The following is an 18,038-nucleotide window of genomic DNA, read 5'->3' on the forward strand; positions in this document are numbered from 1 at the left end:
TCAGTTGTATTCAAAAAAAAAAAAAAAAAAAAAAAGGTCATGCAACCATTTATGGAGTGTTTGGTTGGGATGAATATGGGTATAAAGGAATTACAATTCAATGAATTGTCGAATTACATTGTTGGGTTGAGTGGAATTACAATTCCCTCCACATGAGGAATTGCAATTCATGGGGTTCAATAGAGAGGAGGAACAATTTTGTTGGTGTAAAGACAATTTTGTCCCTCCTCTCATACCTTTTTTTCTATAAAATTTTTTGAAAGAATTATTATTATTATTATTATTATTAGTATTACTACTATTATTATTACTACTACTATAACATAAGGGCATTTTAGTCATTCTGTTGTTTCTTACCTTTCAATTCCTTGCACTATTATTCCTGCATACCGGTAATTTCAATTCCTACTTTATTCATTGAATTACAATTTCACCGAATTACAATTCTTTCCCCCCTAATTCCCTCGTCCCAACCAAATCCCCTATAACTCCTAAGTGTGTTAGGGCATCTCCAATCTAGGGATTTTCTCTTCGGTGAAGAAACTTGCTGCAAAGCCATTGTTCGCTCGATATATAGCAAGTTGACATTTTATAAAAATAAATAAATAGATAAAGTAAAAGAGAATTCATGTTCCTTCAAAAAAAAAGAAAAAAAAAGAAAAGAGAATTCATGTTGTGCACACACCAAAGCAGATGTAGGGCGCAGCTTTTTGCTTTTATATACACTAGTATTTTTGCTCGTGAGTTGCACGGAATAGATTTGTTATAATATTTTAAGAATATTTGGATCGATATACAATTATATATAAATTATAACATCGAATATTATATAGCGCAATTGATGAAATTGGTTGGATTGATTATGTTTTCTGATGTTTTCCTTGTTTGAATTAAAGCAAATAATTGTCCAATTACTCATGTGATGCACGGATAAATTTTTATTATATATTTAGATAATAAAAATAAAGAAAATTATAAAAAATTATAATATTGAACGTGTACATTTATTTGATTATAAGATTAGTGCAAAAGTATTACTCAATTAATTGAATAATATATGACTTGTTTGTCTACAATTATCTTAAAAAGATTGATAAGTAATATGACTTATGAAATTATATTATTACTAAAATAAATGTGGGGAAAATGAGAAATAATATAATTATAATTATTATAAAAATAAATTCAACAATCAATGTTTAACTTAATTACCATAATAATTATTATGAGCAAATTCCACTTTTAATCCTTGACTATTGTGACATTGCCACATTTAGTTCTATTCTTTTAATTTTGTCATATTACATCCATGACTTTGAACAACTTTCACTTTTAGTCATCGACTATTGTGGCATTGTCACATTTAGTCTTATTCTTTTAATTTTGTCATATTATATCCATCGACTTTGTAATTAGTTTTTTTAAGTTTTTAAATAATTTTCAGTCAATTATAATATATTTTTCCTTTTCCAATTTGCGTAATTTCCGTTTCATTTTCCATTATAAGCTTTTTATATTTTCACTCAATTAGTAAAATCAAATTTCTTTTCCATTTTATCTTCACTCTTGTTTGGACGGGAATTTCACAAAGGATTATTTTATTTTTATTAATAGCAGTATAGATATAGAAGTATAGATAAGTATTCGAATTATTATTATTATTGGTGTAAATAATAATTAATTCTTTTTCTTATAAAATTACGCAAAATTTGTTTTTATTATTCTCACAATTATAACGGTTTAATTATTCTCAAAATTAAGGAAATAAAATTTCGTTACCAATTAATTTTTATTAATTTTTTACCAATTAATTAATAATATTAGTTTGTGCGGAAAAGTTGGAGGGGATATTTTAGTTTTATTAATAGTATTATTACGCGAATATAGAAACAATATTACCAATTAATAGATATTAGTTAATCTCCATTTTACATTTTCTTACCAAATAAGCGTTATTAATTATTTGACCAATAAAATATTTAATTAATTGACTACAAAAATTTAGAAAGAAAAATGAAATAAGAGGATTTTATTTTTATATATAGTATTGATATTGATTAATTGAATAGAATATAGAGTAAAATATTATAATTAATACGTAAAGTACTGCAAACACGTATACTACTCCTGGGTAGCTATTTCATTTTCATTAATATCTCATATCCTTGATTTAATTTTCAATTTCAATAATATCTCATATTCTTGATTTAATTTTCTACTAATATGTGATGACTTTATGAATGTAATCTTTTTCTGTGTGTGTGTGTGAAGACAATCTTCGTGGAATCATCCTTAAATTGGTAACCTCCATATGTAGAGTACTGCTAGGTAGCTATTTCAATTCCATAGATATTATATTCCCATAGCTATATCAAAGTTGTTTGTATTAACATTTTTTACCAATTATAATTAATTTNTGTGTGTGAAGACAATCTTCGTGGAATCATCCTTAAATTGGTAACCTCCATATGTAGAGTACTGCTAGGTAGCTATTTCAATTCCATAGATATTATATTCCCATAGCTATATCAAAGTTGTTTGTATTAACATTTTTTACCAATTATAATTAATTTNTTTACCAAATGTAATTAATATATATTATAATTATTGCACGTAGAAAACTTTTAATGAATTTGATAATACTTACCAATTATATAATTAATACGTATGAATGGTAACCTCCATATGTAGAGTACTGCTAGGTAGCTATTTCAATTCCATAGCTATTATATTCCCATAGCTATTTTAAAGTTGCGTGTATTAACATTTTTTTACCAATTATAATTAATTTGCAGTAAATTCCATAGTATGTTCTTACCAAATATAATTAGTAGATATTATAATTATTGCAAGTAGAGAATTGCTAGCTAGCTATTTCAATTCCAATAATATCTCTTATTCTTGATTTAATTGTTTACTAATAGATGATTTTAAGCATGTTGATATTCGTGTATATATAAATATTACCATGTACAATTATGTAGGGTAATCTTACATATGGTATTACAAAATAATTATTAGGTATCACCATGTATAAGAGATAGTAATATGGTTATACTTGTAACGATTTAATTAACAAACTAATTTAATACAAATTATTCTGTAAGCAAATAAAAGAATAGATATTAATAAGAACACGGTAACCTCCATACTATACTCTTAGCTATTATAATTAATATATTTTTTTGAATACTGCTATTATAATTAATATGTATGAAGGGTAGTTAATAAGAACAATATGAAAAATAGATATTCCCATGTTGTGCAAGTAGACAAATGTTTTACGTGTTCGAGACTATTGTCGATCAACTACTAATTAATTCAGTATTATCTATTATATAGCAGGTGCTTAATTGCTATGTTATTACCTAATATTAATTAAGTATTACCGTGTAGAAAATTTATAAATTGACTAAACCGGAACTACATTCGTAAATTCTTGATTTAATTTTCAATCTATATATATATATATTATAATTCTAAAAATATGAAGATAAAAAACATGAACTATCTATAAAATTTAGACCTACACCACCACTAATATGATGGACTGATGGTCGCCTAATCGAAGATCAACTTAATTCCTCCAGCTTCCATCGGAAGCACCACCACCCCTCGAATAACCACCACCATAATCGCGGTCGTTGCCGCCATATCCACGGTCACCGCCACCATAGCTACGGTCGCCACAACCATATCCACGGGCACGGCCACCACCGTAACCTCCACCATAACCACCTTCCCGTCGACCGTATCCGCCTCCGCCTCCGCCCTCACAGCGACCACCACGGAAATATCCGCCTCCGCCTCCGCTTCCGCGAGACTGTGCTTCATTAATGGTAATGTTACGACCGTCTAGGCTCTGGCCATTCATAGCCTCGATGGCGTCCCTCATGGAATGTTCGTACTTGAAGGTGACAAAGCCAAATCCCCTGGATCTACCAGTCTCACGATCATTGATAATCTAAACAAACAAAAGAGGCAACAACAGATCAGATCTGCTTCCAATCATCCGAAATCAGAATCAAAACAACCGAATTAACACATGCACATATAGATTCTAATAAAAGGGGATGAAACAAAACTGGATCAATCTTCAACTCTTAACGAAAGAGGAAGACGGAACGTACCATTTCACGATTAGGAATAACAGTAACATAAAAGTAACAGAGAGAACAGTAGATCAAGTAACAGAGGATATTAGTAACAGAGAGATCAAGTCGGATCGGATCCGATCACTGCTCTGGCATCAACAGACCTTCGATTCGAGAATCTCGCCATGCTGACCGAAAGTCTCATCAAGGGTTCGTTCGGTGGTGGCCCAGGCCAAGCCACCGACGAAACACCTAAACTCAACATCTGCGCAAGCCATTTTTAGAGGAAAAAAAAGCCACGGAGAATGCTCACACAGATTGAATCGGATTGCAAAATCTAAGTGATCAACCCCTATATATTCTAATAAGGGACCTTTGCTTTCAAATTAAAATCGTAAACCGTCTAATCCCTCCCTTAATTGAGTGATAACTAATCTATAATTAATATTATTTTATCATTTACCATATTACTAAAATACCCTACTTTTGGGCGGGAAAACTTGGGAGGAGGATATTGTTTTTATATATAGTATATATATATTTTTTTCACTTTTATATATTTATATATATTAGTGATTGGGAAATAAATGAGCACTGTGTTAATAAAACATCAAAATTTATATTTGATAAAATAACGGTTCAGAACAATTACAAATAGCAACGTTTGGGGTTCGCGTTACATCCTTCATCAAAATACCTTCCATTTTATATATTAAAAAAATTAATTATGTTATTCAAAATTAAAGTCTGTAGCTCGGTTTTCTATTCTCTTGCTCATCTGATGTGGGATGGGCAAAAGGAGAAACTAAAGGGGCATGAAGGGAGCTCAATACCCTTTTTGTTTTGTTTTGTTTTGTTTTTCTTTTTTTAACTTCCAATGTGGGATCAGAAATGATCCCACATCTTTTTGTTTTGTTTTTTTTTTCTTATCATTATTATATTTATTTATTTATTAATTATTATTATTATATATGTATATCCTTTTGGTCATTTTACATGTTAACCCCTAATCTAAACAGTTAATTTTATCAAACATCTTTTTACAAATCGCAGATACAATCCGCTGAGTAAATCCGTTATTTGTTAACCGCTGATTGCTAAACAAGCCCGATGTAAAAAAAAAAAAGAAATTTTCATATGCACAGAGAAGAGTGATAATTCCCATTTAATTTTTTTTTTTTTGGTTATAAAAAGGGATGTGAAAATGTCTATAATAAAGGAGGTCTCCGACAACTCCTTGACAAATGCAAATAGAAAATATTTCCACATGCATCAACCCTACAATCAAATTAAAACGTTAACAGGAGATTTGGTTAGAGGGAATTACAATTGCATTCCTACACAATTCGAAAGGCAAGCAAATGCTAAAATTTGTAATATAAAATGGCATAAAAAGTGGCTATTTTGTGGTACAAATATATGTGGGGTTCACTTTCAATTTGAATTTGGTCAAAGTGGATTAGGGTTCTTTGTAAGACAAAGAAAAATTTGATATATTATACGCTCAAAATGGATAATGGGTAAATGAGAAATTGATTTTTAAAATAGACCCATTTGTGTTAGAAACGAAGATGCAAAGACTTTGTAAAAACACTTGTCCCACATTGGTTTGAGAAGTGGGTTTGTACCACTATATATACAAGAGCCTTTTAGAATATGTTTAATTGTATAGCATAGAGGCTCTTTCTTGCATGGCGGTTGATTTTTTTTTTTTTTTTAATGGCGGTGGCAAACGATAGTTAAAGCAACCAAGGAAGAAAAAAAAATTAAAAATAAAAAAACATTTTCTTGGCCTAGCGTGTTCCAAACATGGAATATTGGACCATTTTCTCTCTTTCTTTTTTTTTTTTTCCTTGGTTATAAATATAAAAACAAAAAAATAAAAAACATTTTCTTGGCCTAGCGTGTTCCAAACATGGAATATTGGAACATTTTCTCCCTTCTTCTTTTTTTTTTTTTTCCTTGGTTATAAATAGTAAGACTTTCCCTTTACTGAACCACATTTCTGGGAAATTAGTGTTCTTTCCACTGTCTCTGTCCCTCTCAATCCCTATTATTCTACTTTTAGAGAGAGAGAGAAGCAGCAGCAAGTTCCAAAAGAAGGAATTTTTATTTTTTTTTTGCAGAGAATCATCGCCTTCAATTCCTCACTCCCAAAAACCCCATACCCGCCAATCCAAGAACAAGAAAACTGGAGGTCGTTATCATGTTCATTATATTCCTGATTATTGACCACAACACAATTTTTTCTGGGGGTTTTCGCCAGATCTATCTAAACTGAGAATTTTCCATCATAGGGTTTCTCCAAGCCACTGCATTTTTGTCTGCGATATTTAGCTAAAAACAATAGTTTATTAATTCAACTGTTTCTTCGTTTTCTTTCTGGGAAAAGATTTTGTTCGCGTGTTTTTATGTGCTGTTTGTCTGTATCTCTCTCGCTCTCCACGCTAATTTGCAGTTTGAGGAAATCAAGCTAACGTTGTAAAAACTGAAGAGGAAATTGGTTTAATTTTGGTTTGTGGATTGAGTAACACTCATGACTCGGAGGAAGATAAAGATAAAGAAGATCGACAACATTGCAGCCAGGCAGGTAACATTCTCTAAGAGGAGAAAAGGGCTTTTCAAGAAAGCTGAAGAGCTTGCCGTCCTTTGCGACGCCGAAGTCGCCCTCATCGTCTTCTCCGGCACCGGCAAGCTTTTCGATTTCGCTAGTTCCAGGTATATATATATATATATATGCTCACTTCACTCTCCCCCGTTTATTTTCCGGCGCTAGCTGTTTCGCCGGAAATTAGATTCCCACACTTTATTTTAATTTTGTGTCGTATACACTGACAAGCTAAGTTGTATATCATTGTGTATGTCTCATATGTACTGAAAGATGATAGGTAGTGTTGAACAGAACAAATCACTACTCCAATCACTTTATTTCACCCAGTTCTGTCCAACACCTATCATCTTCCGGTACACATGAGACATCGTGATGACAACATATTTGGTTGGTGTTTGTGTTTCCTTCTTAGGGTTTTCTCATCAGATCTAATGCTCCTACCCAGTTACCAATTTATGTTTGATTCCAACTTTCTTCTTAATAAATTAGTTTTCCCAACTACCTGTTATTCTGGTCACTCATATGCATCCGGCCTCCACTGCAGACTTAATTGCACTACTAGATTCAGATTCTGCATAAACTCGAGAAAATCAATGGCCCAGATTTCATAGTACTATACCTAGTTACCTCCTTGTCATATCAGTCATCTATTATCTCACCTTTTTTTAATTTGATGGATAGACAAGAAGGTTCATTATATATCCAGCTACTTCTCGATCTAGACTATGTTTATGTTTATGATTCCACCCACAATCTCCCTTTAATTTATGTTTTGGTTTAGTTTAATTAATTTACAGTTCATAAGATGCAGTTTCTGGGCAATACTTAATTTGATGTTAACTCCAAACCTAGATAGTTGCTTTCAATCTGAATTGAATATAATAATGCATGTATGTTGTTGTTGTTTTTTTTTTTTTTTGAAGAGGTATGTTGTTGTTGTTGTCTATATGGATAATCTTTAATGGGCCCGTGCTTATAAACTGATAATGAAATTATATGTTTGGAATATCTTTAATCAGTCTGTGCGAATAAATTTTATTGTGAAATTATAAGGTTATGGTTCTTTGATGTTTAACGGATTGGTATAAATTGATAGTGAAATTATGACTTTATGAAAGGAGTCTATTGGTATATGTGTGCAGAATGAAGCATATCCTTCAAAAATATGTATCTCATTCAAGTAACATCCACAATTACCCACGCCCTCTTCAATTTCTGCAGGTATCATTTACATACTGTGTACCATTTGCATTAATATATGATCATCATGACAGTATTAGTTAATTCATTAATGATTAATTAGCACAAGATTAAGGTTTTATGATGAAAATGTATTAGAATATAATAAATTAAAGCAAACATCTTTGTAATTTATACCGACATCTCATCTAATAATACATACTTTACTTGTACTCTATTTGATACCTAGGATGAATATCACTTCTTGAATTTCTATATACATACTCACATTGTAAAAAAAATAAAATGCAACTGATATGATCATGACTCATGTCGGTACTTTTGGAAAGATTGCTGTCATCTTTCTTGCTTTATGTGAGACATAAATTTACATATACTATATATGTGAGAGACATGATGAATTTCGCCTACATCAACTTGGGTAAAAAATAAAATGAAAAATATATAATTGTTCATGACTCATGTTGATAGTTTTGAAAAGATATATATACATTTTGATCTTTCATATAGCTTGCTTCATGTTATTACTTATACTCTATGTGAGGTATATGATAAATATTACTTCTTGAAACTATATATATACACACATCAACTTGGATTAAAATAAGAATAAAAATTTACAACCGCACCGTGCATGACTCATGCGACGGGGTAGTTCCATAAATATATATCTAACACGTTGTAACTGTTCATGAATCATGCATGACTTGTGCGGATAATATTGAAAAGATATATATCTTAATCTTTCTTTCTTCACATGAGACATAATTTTACGTATACTCTATGTATTTTACGTATACTCTATGTGAGACATATGATGAATATTACTTCTTAAATTTATGTACACACACACACACACACACACATATATATATATATATATATATATATATATATATATATATATATATATTTACAATAACCTTTCATAAGTGATACATGTAATTTATTTGAAAAGATATATATCTTGATTTTTCTTTTTTCATGTGATTTATCTCATTTAAGTAACATCAAGAAGTATCCACCTCTTGAATTTCTGCAGGTATCATCTACTGTGTGCCATTTGCAGTAATATATGATCATCATAACAGTATTAGCTAATCCATTAACAAATAATTAGGACAAGATTAAGCTTATATGATGAAAATGTATTAAAATATAATAAAGCAAACATCTTTGTAAATTGTAATTTGTAGTAACTTTTAATAATATACATACTTGTATTTTATTTGAGACATATGATGAGTACCACTTCTTAAATTTAATTTGTATACACACACACAAAATCTTTAAAACATTACAATTAATATATATGATCATCACTCATGCAAGGAATTTTGCAATGATATATATCTTGATCTTTCTTTCTTCATGTAAGACAATTTGATCTACCTATACTCTATACGTGAGACATGTGATATTGATGAATATCACTTTATATATATATATATATATATATATATAATATCACACACAAAATTTTGGGTAAAAAAAAAAAAAAAAAAAACCATTCATTACTCATCATGTGATGGGACATAATTTTACTAAGGGTGCGTTTGGTTCGCACATGGGAATCAGAATCGGAATGGGTATCAAATACTTGGTAAGGGTAATGGGTTTTGGTTAAAGTATTTAGCATGTTTGGTAATTGGGTGGAATGAGAATGATTATTAATAGTTTGGGAAGAAATGATGAAGGGAGATGAAACCCTTATTTAATAAGGGTATGGGTTTTGCCATTAATGGGGTATTCCAAACCCATAGTAGCATTCACAAAACCTATCAACCAAACACTAACAATCACTTTGATACCCATACCTTATGTCTAAACCCCCCAACCAAACACACCCTAATACTCATTGGGAGGCATATGATGAATATCACTTCTTGAATCTATATATGCACATCAATTTGGATTAAAAAAAATTAAAAAATTACAACTATTTATGATTCATGCTAATACTTTCAAAAAGATATATCTTGATCTTCCTTTCTTCATTTAATATTGAGACATAAAGTTACTTATACTCTATGTGAGGCATATAACGAATGAATATCACTTCTTGAATCTATATATACATATCAACTTGGGTAAAAATAAAAACAAAAATTTGCAACCGTTCATAACTCATACCAATACTTTTAAAAAGAAACATATTGCTTGTTCAAAAAAGAAAAAAAAAAAAGGAAAAAAAAAAAAGAAGAAGAAGAAGAAAGAAAGTAGCATATTGCATCTTGATCTTTCTTTCTTCATGTAATGAGAAGTAATATTACTTATACTCTATGTGAGACGTATGATGATATCACTTCTTTTTTTTTTTTGAATCTATATATATACATATCAACTTGGATAAAAATAAATAATAATACAAATTTACAATCGTTCATGACTCTTCTAATACTTTTGAAAAGATATATCTTGATCTTTCTTCATGTTATGAGACATAATTTTACTTATACTCTATGAGAGATATAAGATGATATCACTTTTTGAATCTATATATACATATCAACTTGTATTTAAAAAAAATAAAATAAAAATTTACTATACAACCGTTCATAACCCATGCGTAGTTTTGGAAAGATATATATCTTGATCTTTCTTTATTCCTATGATGAGATTTTTTTTATTTTTTATTTTTTATTTTACTTTATATGAGACATATGGTGAGTATCACTACTTGGATCTATATATACTAAACATTTCAACATGGGTAAAAAAATATAAAGAAAAATTTGTAACAGTTCATTACTTGTGGTAAAGCAGATTACTTATAGTCTATGTGAGGCATATGATGAATATATCACTTCTTGAATCTATATATACATATCAACTTGGGTAAAAAAAAAATAAAAAAAAAAATTGTAACCGTTCATGACTTATGTTAATACTTTTGAAAAAATATATATCTTGATTTTTTTTTTTTGAAAGCAAACATATATCTTGATATTTCTTTCTTCATGCATGTAAGACATGATTTTACTTATACTCTATGCTAGACATTTCTAATACTCTATGATATTTCTAATACTTTTAGAAAATTAAATATAATCTTGACCTTTCTTTCTTCACGTGGGACAAAATTTTACTTATACTCTGTGCAAGACATATGTTAAATTTCACCTTTTGAATCTATATATATATATATATATATATATATATATATATATATATATATATTTACACATATACATTGGTATTTAAAATAATAAAAAAATACAAATTTTCATGACTCATGCTGGTAATTTTAGAAAGATAAATATCTTGATCTTTCTTTTGAATATATATATATAGAGAGAGAATCCTAATCATATGAGAACTATGCCCCAAATGAGAACGTGAGGATAAATCCAAACCATTGATCTGCAAGATCTGACGGATGAGAAATCAAGTAAAAAATGAGCGGGGTCATTTTCATAAATATTACAAACTTTTATATATATATATATATATATATATATATANTATATATATATATATATATATATATATATATATATATATATATATATATATATATATATATATATATATATATATATATATATATATATATATTGATCATTCTTTCTTGAGATAATATAAATTTACTTATACTCTATGTGAGATATATAATGGATATTGCTTCTTGAATTTATATATACACATAAATTTCGGTGAAATTAAAAATACAAATTTACAATAAATTGAGCATGAATGTGAAAGCTTGATATATAGAATAATTTTTGATAGATGTGTATCCAATTCCATGTATGAGAATATGAGATTACTTAGCTTATTACCATCAAGTGTCTGTTAACTTAACCTAAAATTATTCTCTCTTTTAGCAAGAGAATAGCCTTCAAGTGAGATTAAACAAGGAGATTTCTGACAAAACTCGTGAGCTTAGGTAACAAGTGGAAAATTTCATCTTTTTTTTCTTTTACTGATTTTTTTTTTGGTAAAAAAACTTTTACAGTATCCAAGCAAGTAGGTAGAAATGGTAATGTACTAATAAAAAGCTGCATAAAACAGGCAGATCAGTGGTGAAGACCTTGAAGGATTAAGCTTAGAGGAACTAGAAGAACTGGAGCAAAAGCTTGAAGTTGGATTAAACCGAGTGTCTGAGACCAAGGTACCTTGAATCATCATCATCTCATCTCTATCTTTGCTTTCCCTCAATCCCTTTTGATTTTGAATTTAGTAATTCTTCAATTTTTTGGTTCCAGGATGATCAGTTGAGGAATGAGATTGCTACCCTTCAATACAAGGTACATATAGTCTGCACAGTAAAATCAATACATAGTGCCAAGTTAGGGCTTAATTAATCATCTTCTATTTCTGATCTAACTGTTCCTGGTTTGTCTTTGCAGGGTGCTGAGCTCATGGAAGAAAATAATCGGTTGAAACAACAAGTAATCTCTTCTCTCTAACAATTTGTGCTTCTTTTTTTTTTTTTTTTTTTTATGACAAGGAAAACTCAAAACCACTATGGTGTGACTGAGTAAATATACCTACTTAGCTTGTAACCGTAATCAATAAAGGTCTAGAGAAAGGTAAACCAGATCAAATCAAAAAGAAAGACCAATAAATTGCTCGCACCGAGAATTGGAACATTTGTGGTTACTGAGTCAATAATCAGACCAACTTGTGCTCTTATGGGGTACACTTAATGTAACTTCTGGTAATCAACCTAGCTAGCAGCTAAAGGAGATTATTGTTGTCACAAAACACAGGTTGCAAATGACAGACAAAACGGGCGGAATGTTGGTGACATGGATCGCATGATCCTAGAAGAGGGTCAGACATCTGATCAGTCCATCACCAATAATAGCACCACCCAGCAGCCGCCTCTACAGGCTGCAAACTGCTCAGATACATTGCTGAAACTCGGGTGAGCTTTAATTTAGTTTACTCTACCCTTTTCTGCACTAATATATATATATATGCCCAACCATATATATAGTTGCAGCTAAGCTACAACGTTAGTTTCTTGAGGAAACCTGAGTACCTATACTATGTTTAGCTAAATCCTATTCCTCAGTAGTCTGATCTACCCTTTCACTGGCTGAATTCTCACTGTAGATTAAGCTTTCCATTCATATATCTGTTGATTTCTTGAGGATACCAAACACTATATAGCATATAAAGTAACCATGATCATTGGAAAAATTGGCTTAAATGGTATTTAAAGTGATCATTTTGTGGTTTAGGTTTCAATGGGGTTAGATACGTATTTGGGTTGGGTCAAAGTGAATTCGGATTTTTCTAAGTGAGATATTTAATTTGATATATTATATGAAAAAATAGATAATAGTTGAATGGAAAATTAATTTTTAAAGTGGAAGTTAAGAAAAATGAGATTGGAAGACTTGTAATAAGTAATCTTTATTCTACGTTAGAAAAGGGGTGTGATTTACACTACGCTAGTATATATATTACTCTCTTTTTAAAGGAGTTATAATTGTATAGTTTAGGGACTTTCACGACCCACAATTGGGTCACTTGTTCAATTCATAGATAAATATAATCCTTAATTTGTTATGGTCATGGGAAATAATTAATTAATATATATATATACTTTGCATATTTAATTTGATCAGGCTACCCTTTCACTAGCTGAACAAGACCATCAGAAATAATGCATGCCCAGGAAGCTGGAGAGTATATGTATAAGGTTGCATTGTCTCATGTCTGGTAGAAGTGCTGTATGAACCTGTGATCTGAATTGAAAGATCTGATCTGATGTGCGTGTATGTGAATTGTGATGCTAGGATAGGCAAATAATTAATTGTAGTTGCTCTATCTGCACACTTAGCTTTTTGGTGTTAATTGCGTGGACGCACTTATATCAGGTTGTAACCGATCACTGCAGGTATATTTGCGTCCACCAATGTTTAACAAGCTACCAAACAGTTCATGATTTACGTTCATGTAGTTGTTTGTGCGTGTGTATACACTACACTGTGTATGTATATATATATGAGTCATAATCAGGTGTCGCTGCGTCTTAACGTGCGGTCAGTACGGCCGCACCACTATGCATACAGATATACACCACTCAATGTTATCCAAAAAACATACCACTATGTATACACTGTTAGGAAATGCACCATTAGGGGCATGAGAGTTATGGTTCATTATTTTGGGTGTGTAGTATGTTTTTTGGTATTTTTGAGTATTTTCATTGATGCATTTTCTAACACTGAGTGATATATATTTGTATACATAGTGGTCTATTCCACACCAGCCACACGGGAAGACACGACCACATTTGAATAGAAATCATATATATATATATATAGGGGAAGGTTCAGATAATTAACAACATCTTCCCTGTCAAAAGTGAACCATAACCCCATCTTTAATTTAGAAAAACCAAAGGCTATGATCTTAGGATTACTAAAATTTCAAGTTTGCAATAATTATAAAATGAATTTTTAAATTTTTTTAATAATTATAAAATTGATTCTATTTTTTTAATTACAAAAATCATTATAAACCCTAATGGATGGGTGAGATCAATTCTCACTTTTATAGGCTGTGTTTTTATTTAATATTGATCATATATATATATATATATATATATATATATATATATATATATTCTTTTCTCACCGAACTATAATTTTTTCCGCCCTTAATTCCTTTTTTACTTCCTTCTAACCAAATATCCTGTCAATTAATATTTTTACTGTCATTTGTATGTGCTTTATACTGAACCAAGATAGTTCAAAATCAACAACAGTTTATTAGGTTACTCATTATCTATTTTAAGTGTATAATATATCATATTAGTCATTTCATCAAGTGGGAGAATCCGATTTTGACATAATTTAAATTGGAAGTAGACCACACTCTAAATATTGCTTCAAAATGATTATTTTGAATACAATTTTTAGTTATTTTGAAATAAATTCAATCTTATCATGTGGTCAAACACCCACATTATATTTAAATACTTCATTTTGTTTGTAACCAGGTTTGGATGAAATAAACCCCATAAAAAAATTAATATCAAATTTCACATTTTTCACACAAGAAGCCAATTCAAAAATTGAATCATCACTCTTCTACTGAAAACAAATTTTAAGTTCAATTTCTCATCGACTAATTGATGTGGCGCTGATTGTACTTTCAATTCATTTCTTCATTTCTTCTTCTACTCATTGTTCTTCTCTCTTTTATTTGTTTATTTATTTTGGAGTTCACCATTTATAGGAAAAGGTGAACTCAGTGGTCCAAATTCATTATATTTAATTTTAATAAGCCCACTTCACAAGATGCTCAAAAAACTTAACTACTTTCTTCAGACAATCATTATTGCATGGACCATGGTCATATCAAATAATGTACCTTCAGTACAAAAATAATGTACCCTAAAATAATGTACCGCTGTGTGGACCAAAAATAAAAAATACATTATCTTTGTACTAAAGATACATTATTTTTGTATTGTAGGTACATTATTTGATAGTATATATAAAATAATGTACCTTCAGTACAAAAATAATGTACTCTAAAATAATGTACCTACAGTACAAAAATAATGTACCTTCAGTACAAAAATAATGTACTTTTTATTTTTGGTCCACTGTGTGGACCATGGTCCATGCAATAATGATTGCTTCAGATGCCTAACCGTTAAAATTTGGGCTCTTTTAAAAAAAAAAAAAAAAAACGCTATAATTTGGACTAGCAACCCGCCATTTTATATGGGCCACCGATCCCGGCCTAATTGCCTAAACGGCCTAATCTGAAGATTAAATACGTGGTCAACCTAATAAATGTAGGCAAATTATTGTGTGGACGACGATCCAAAATATTATCGTGAATATTATGAGTAAAAATAATGTAATTATGTTTTAAAATAATGTATATTTTTGAAATAATATTTAAAATAATATACATGTAATGTTAATATAATATACATTATGTGTTAAAATAATGTACATTACGTGTTAGAAAACATCTGCTAATATAATGTACACTATGTTCCAAAAATAATGTATTTAGAATAATGCACAGTATGAGTTATTGTTGCAGTTGGACACGCAAAAAAAAATGAAACTAAGCAAAACTACGTTTTTGGACTGTGGTCAACGCAATAACCATTGATAAATGTAAATATTAGAGTTTTTTCTAGCAATTTATATTGTCGACCTTGGTCAAATATACAGAATTTGACTTCATAATGTACAAAATTATTCATAATACACATGCACATAAACACGGCATAATGATATGAATTAAACACTTAACATAATGCACATAATTTATATTTATTATATCGTGTTTATGTGTATGTATATGTGTATTATAAACATGAATTATGTACATTATGCACGGTAGATCCTGGTACATGATATAACGATTAATTTTTTTCTCCTTTTTTTTTCACATTAATTTTGTGAGATTTTTTTCTATAATTATCTTCTTCTTTTTTTTTTGTTAACTATTAGTCTATTGACTTTGATTTTTTTTTCTTTTTCATTTTTAATCTTTTTAGTGAAGTCAAACTAACATCACATGAAAAATTCATGGAAAAAAAGTTATTTTGAATAACATTTGGTTAAACAACTCATCATAAATTAAAAGTAGCTAGTAAGAAATTCAAAGTTAATACTCTATATACGTTCGGGACATTTGTTTGGTACATTATTCGAGTCGAGCTAAGTGTTATTTGGAAATACTTTATCCTCAAAGGGTTAGAACCACCACATATGTAAATGGGTCATTTCTCTCCTTCTCATATTACTCTCCTCTACAACATTCAATAATAGAGGCTCTTTGAAGTTAATTCGTGATAGAGTTCCTATCATTATATCAATCTTCATTCATCAATTCATCATCGTTTTTCATATATTAGACTTATGTACATACGGAATTCAAGATAGCTGGAATGAATTTATTTTATCACACACACACGCACACACATATATATATGCCGAAGTTTGAAACATAAAAGTTTTAATCTTATGTTTTAGGCATGTTTATGGGACTATACGTTTGTTTTCAATTTTGAGACGAGGTTACAGAGTTGTTGTTACACCGCTATCAACATCTTGAGACGTTTGCTATTCGTTGGCATTCCACACAAACTCTTCAAGAGTACATGTGACTTGTGGTAGATTTGGATAAGAACCACATTCCCTGAATTTGCTTTTTTGACTTTGTTCGATTTGAGGTTGATGTCATTTTGGGTCCTGAGCTTCTTGCTTTGAGGGGTAGAGCTTTGGCAACGAATGGAAATACAAATCGCATTAGAGAGGGCGACAGAAACTAAACAATGTAGCTCGGTGGAGATTGTACTATTGGCGGTGACGTCAATAACAAAAGAAGACAATTCAAAGAGATGTGTTTCTATAGAAGAGAGCTTTGTTCAAATCAAACTCCGTTTTTCCATAAACTTTGGGCACGAGGAATGGAATTTACAAGAGATTGAAGGAGTTGGGTGTTCAATAAAATCAGAGAGTAAGTTATCTTGGTGGTGTGTCTAAATACAAATACTCACAACTTGGCGGAGAAGAGAGAGGGTACAAGGAGCTTGCCGTACGGAGAATAGTGAGGAAGAGGGAATGTGAAATGAAAATTACCAAAATATCCTTAATAAACCTTAACTTATAACAAGATCTCACAACTTCGTTAGAAGAGGGCCATATGTTGCAATGTTTTAAAAATTAAGAGGTAATATTAACCCCACTAAAAATAAATGAATGACATTAATAATTAGCCTATACTTAAGGGGCATAATTTACAATTTTTTTTCCTACCCAAATTATAATGCCAACTGACTGGTTTGAGGCGTGTTTGGATGGACTGAAGATCAGACTTTCTCCTGATCTAGTCCCACTTGAGTTCGCCTCTCATCATCAATGCATTTGTGGCTCCCCAAACACGGTGTATCCAATTTGAATTCAGATGCGGCTCTTATATATATTTTTGATCGTTGATTTTTTTGTCGTCACCATTTTGTCTCTCACTAGATTCAAATTCAAATCCTCATCTCCCCCCCCCCCCCCCCCCCCCCCCCCCCCCCCCCCCCCCCCCCCCCCCCCCCCCCCCCCCCCCCCCCCCCCCCCCCCCCCCCCCCCCCCCCCCCCCCCCCCCCCCCCCCCCCCCCCCCCCCCCCCCCCCCCCCCCCCCCCCCCCCC

General features: G+C 30.8%; 2 protein-coding genes across 2 annotated transcripts; one reads left to right on the forward strand and one right to left on the reverse strand.

The window, feature by feature from the left end:
* Positions 1-3,436: 3,436 nt before the first annotated feature.
* LOC116000507 (glycine-rich RNA-binding protein-like) lies at positions 3,437-4,384 on the reverse strand. Its single transcript, XM_031240600.1, has 2 exons — positions 4,259-4,384; positions 3,437-3,964 (listed from the first exon to the last, which is right to left on the reverse strand). The coding sequence occupies exons 1-2, from the start codon at positions 4,370-4,372 to the stop codon at positions 3,578-3,580; spliced, it is 501 nt and encodes a 166-aa protein (XP_031096460.1). The 5' UTR covers positions 4,373-4,384; the 3' UTR covers positions 3,437-3,577.
* Positions 4,385-6,117: 1,733 nt separating this feature from the next.
* LOC115999388 (MADS-box protein JOINTLESS-like) lies at positions 6,118-13,651 on the forward strand. The gene is made up of 9 exons (XM_031239245.1): positions 6,118-6,291; positions 6,553-6,812; positions 7,848-7,926; positions 11,733-11,794; positions 11,920-12,019; positions 12,114-12,155; positions 12,258-12,299; positions 12,621-12,778; positions 13,488-13,651. Exons 2-9 carry the CDS (start codon positions 6,631-6,633, stop codon positions 13,501-13,503), a joined length of 681 nt encoding a protein of 226 aa, XP_031095105.1. The 5' UTR covers positions 6,118-6,291; positions 6,553-6,630; the 3' UTR covers positions 13,504-13,651.
* The last annotated feature ends 4,387 nt before the right edge of the window (positions 13,652-18,038 follow it).

This window comes from Ipomoea triloba, chromosome 1 (assembly GCF_003576645.1).
Source record: "Ipomoea triloba cultivar NCNSP0323 chromosome 1, ASM357664v1".
Lineage (NCBI taxonomy): Eukaryota > Viridiplantae > Streptophyta > Magnoliopsida > Solanales > Convolvulaceae > Ipomoea > Ipomoea triloba.

What these genes read in the sequence shown, in the direction of transcription:
- LOC116000507 (XM_031240600.1), bottom strand. Translation starts at nt 4,372, where the DNA reads ATGGCTTGCGCAGATGTTGAGTTTAGGTGTTTCGTCGGTGGCTTGGCC. An exon ending in GCGAGATTCTCGAATCGAAG is followed by an intron (nt 3,965 to 4,258) that starts GTCTGTTGATGC and finishes TTGTTTGTTTAG; the next exon opens with ATTATCAATGATCGTGAGAC.
- LOC115999388 (XM_031239245.1), top strand. Translation starts at nt 6,631, where the DNA reads ATGACTCGGAGGAAGATAAAGATAAAGAAGATCGACAACATTGCAGCC. An exon ending in GACAAAACTCGTGAGCTTAG is followed by an intron (nt 11,795 to 11,919) that starts GTAACAAGTGGA and finishes TGCATAAAACAG; the next exon opens with GCAGATCAGTGGTGAAGACC. An exon ending in ACCGAGTGTCTGAGACCAAG is followed by an intron (nt 12,020 to 12,113) that starts GTACCTTGAATC and finishes TTTTGGTTCCAG; the next exon opens with GATGATCAGTTGAGGAATGA.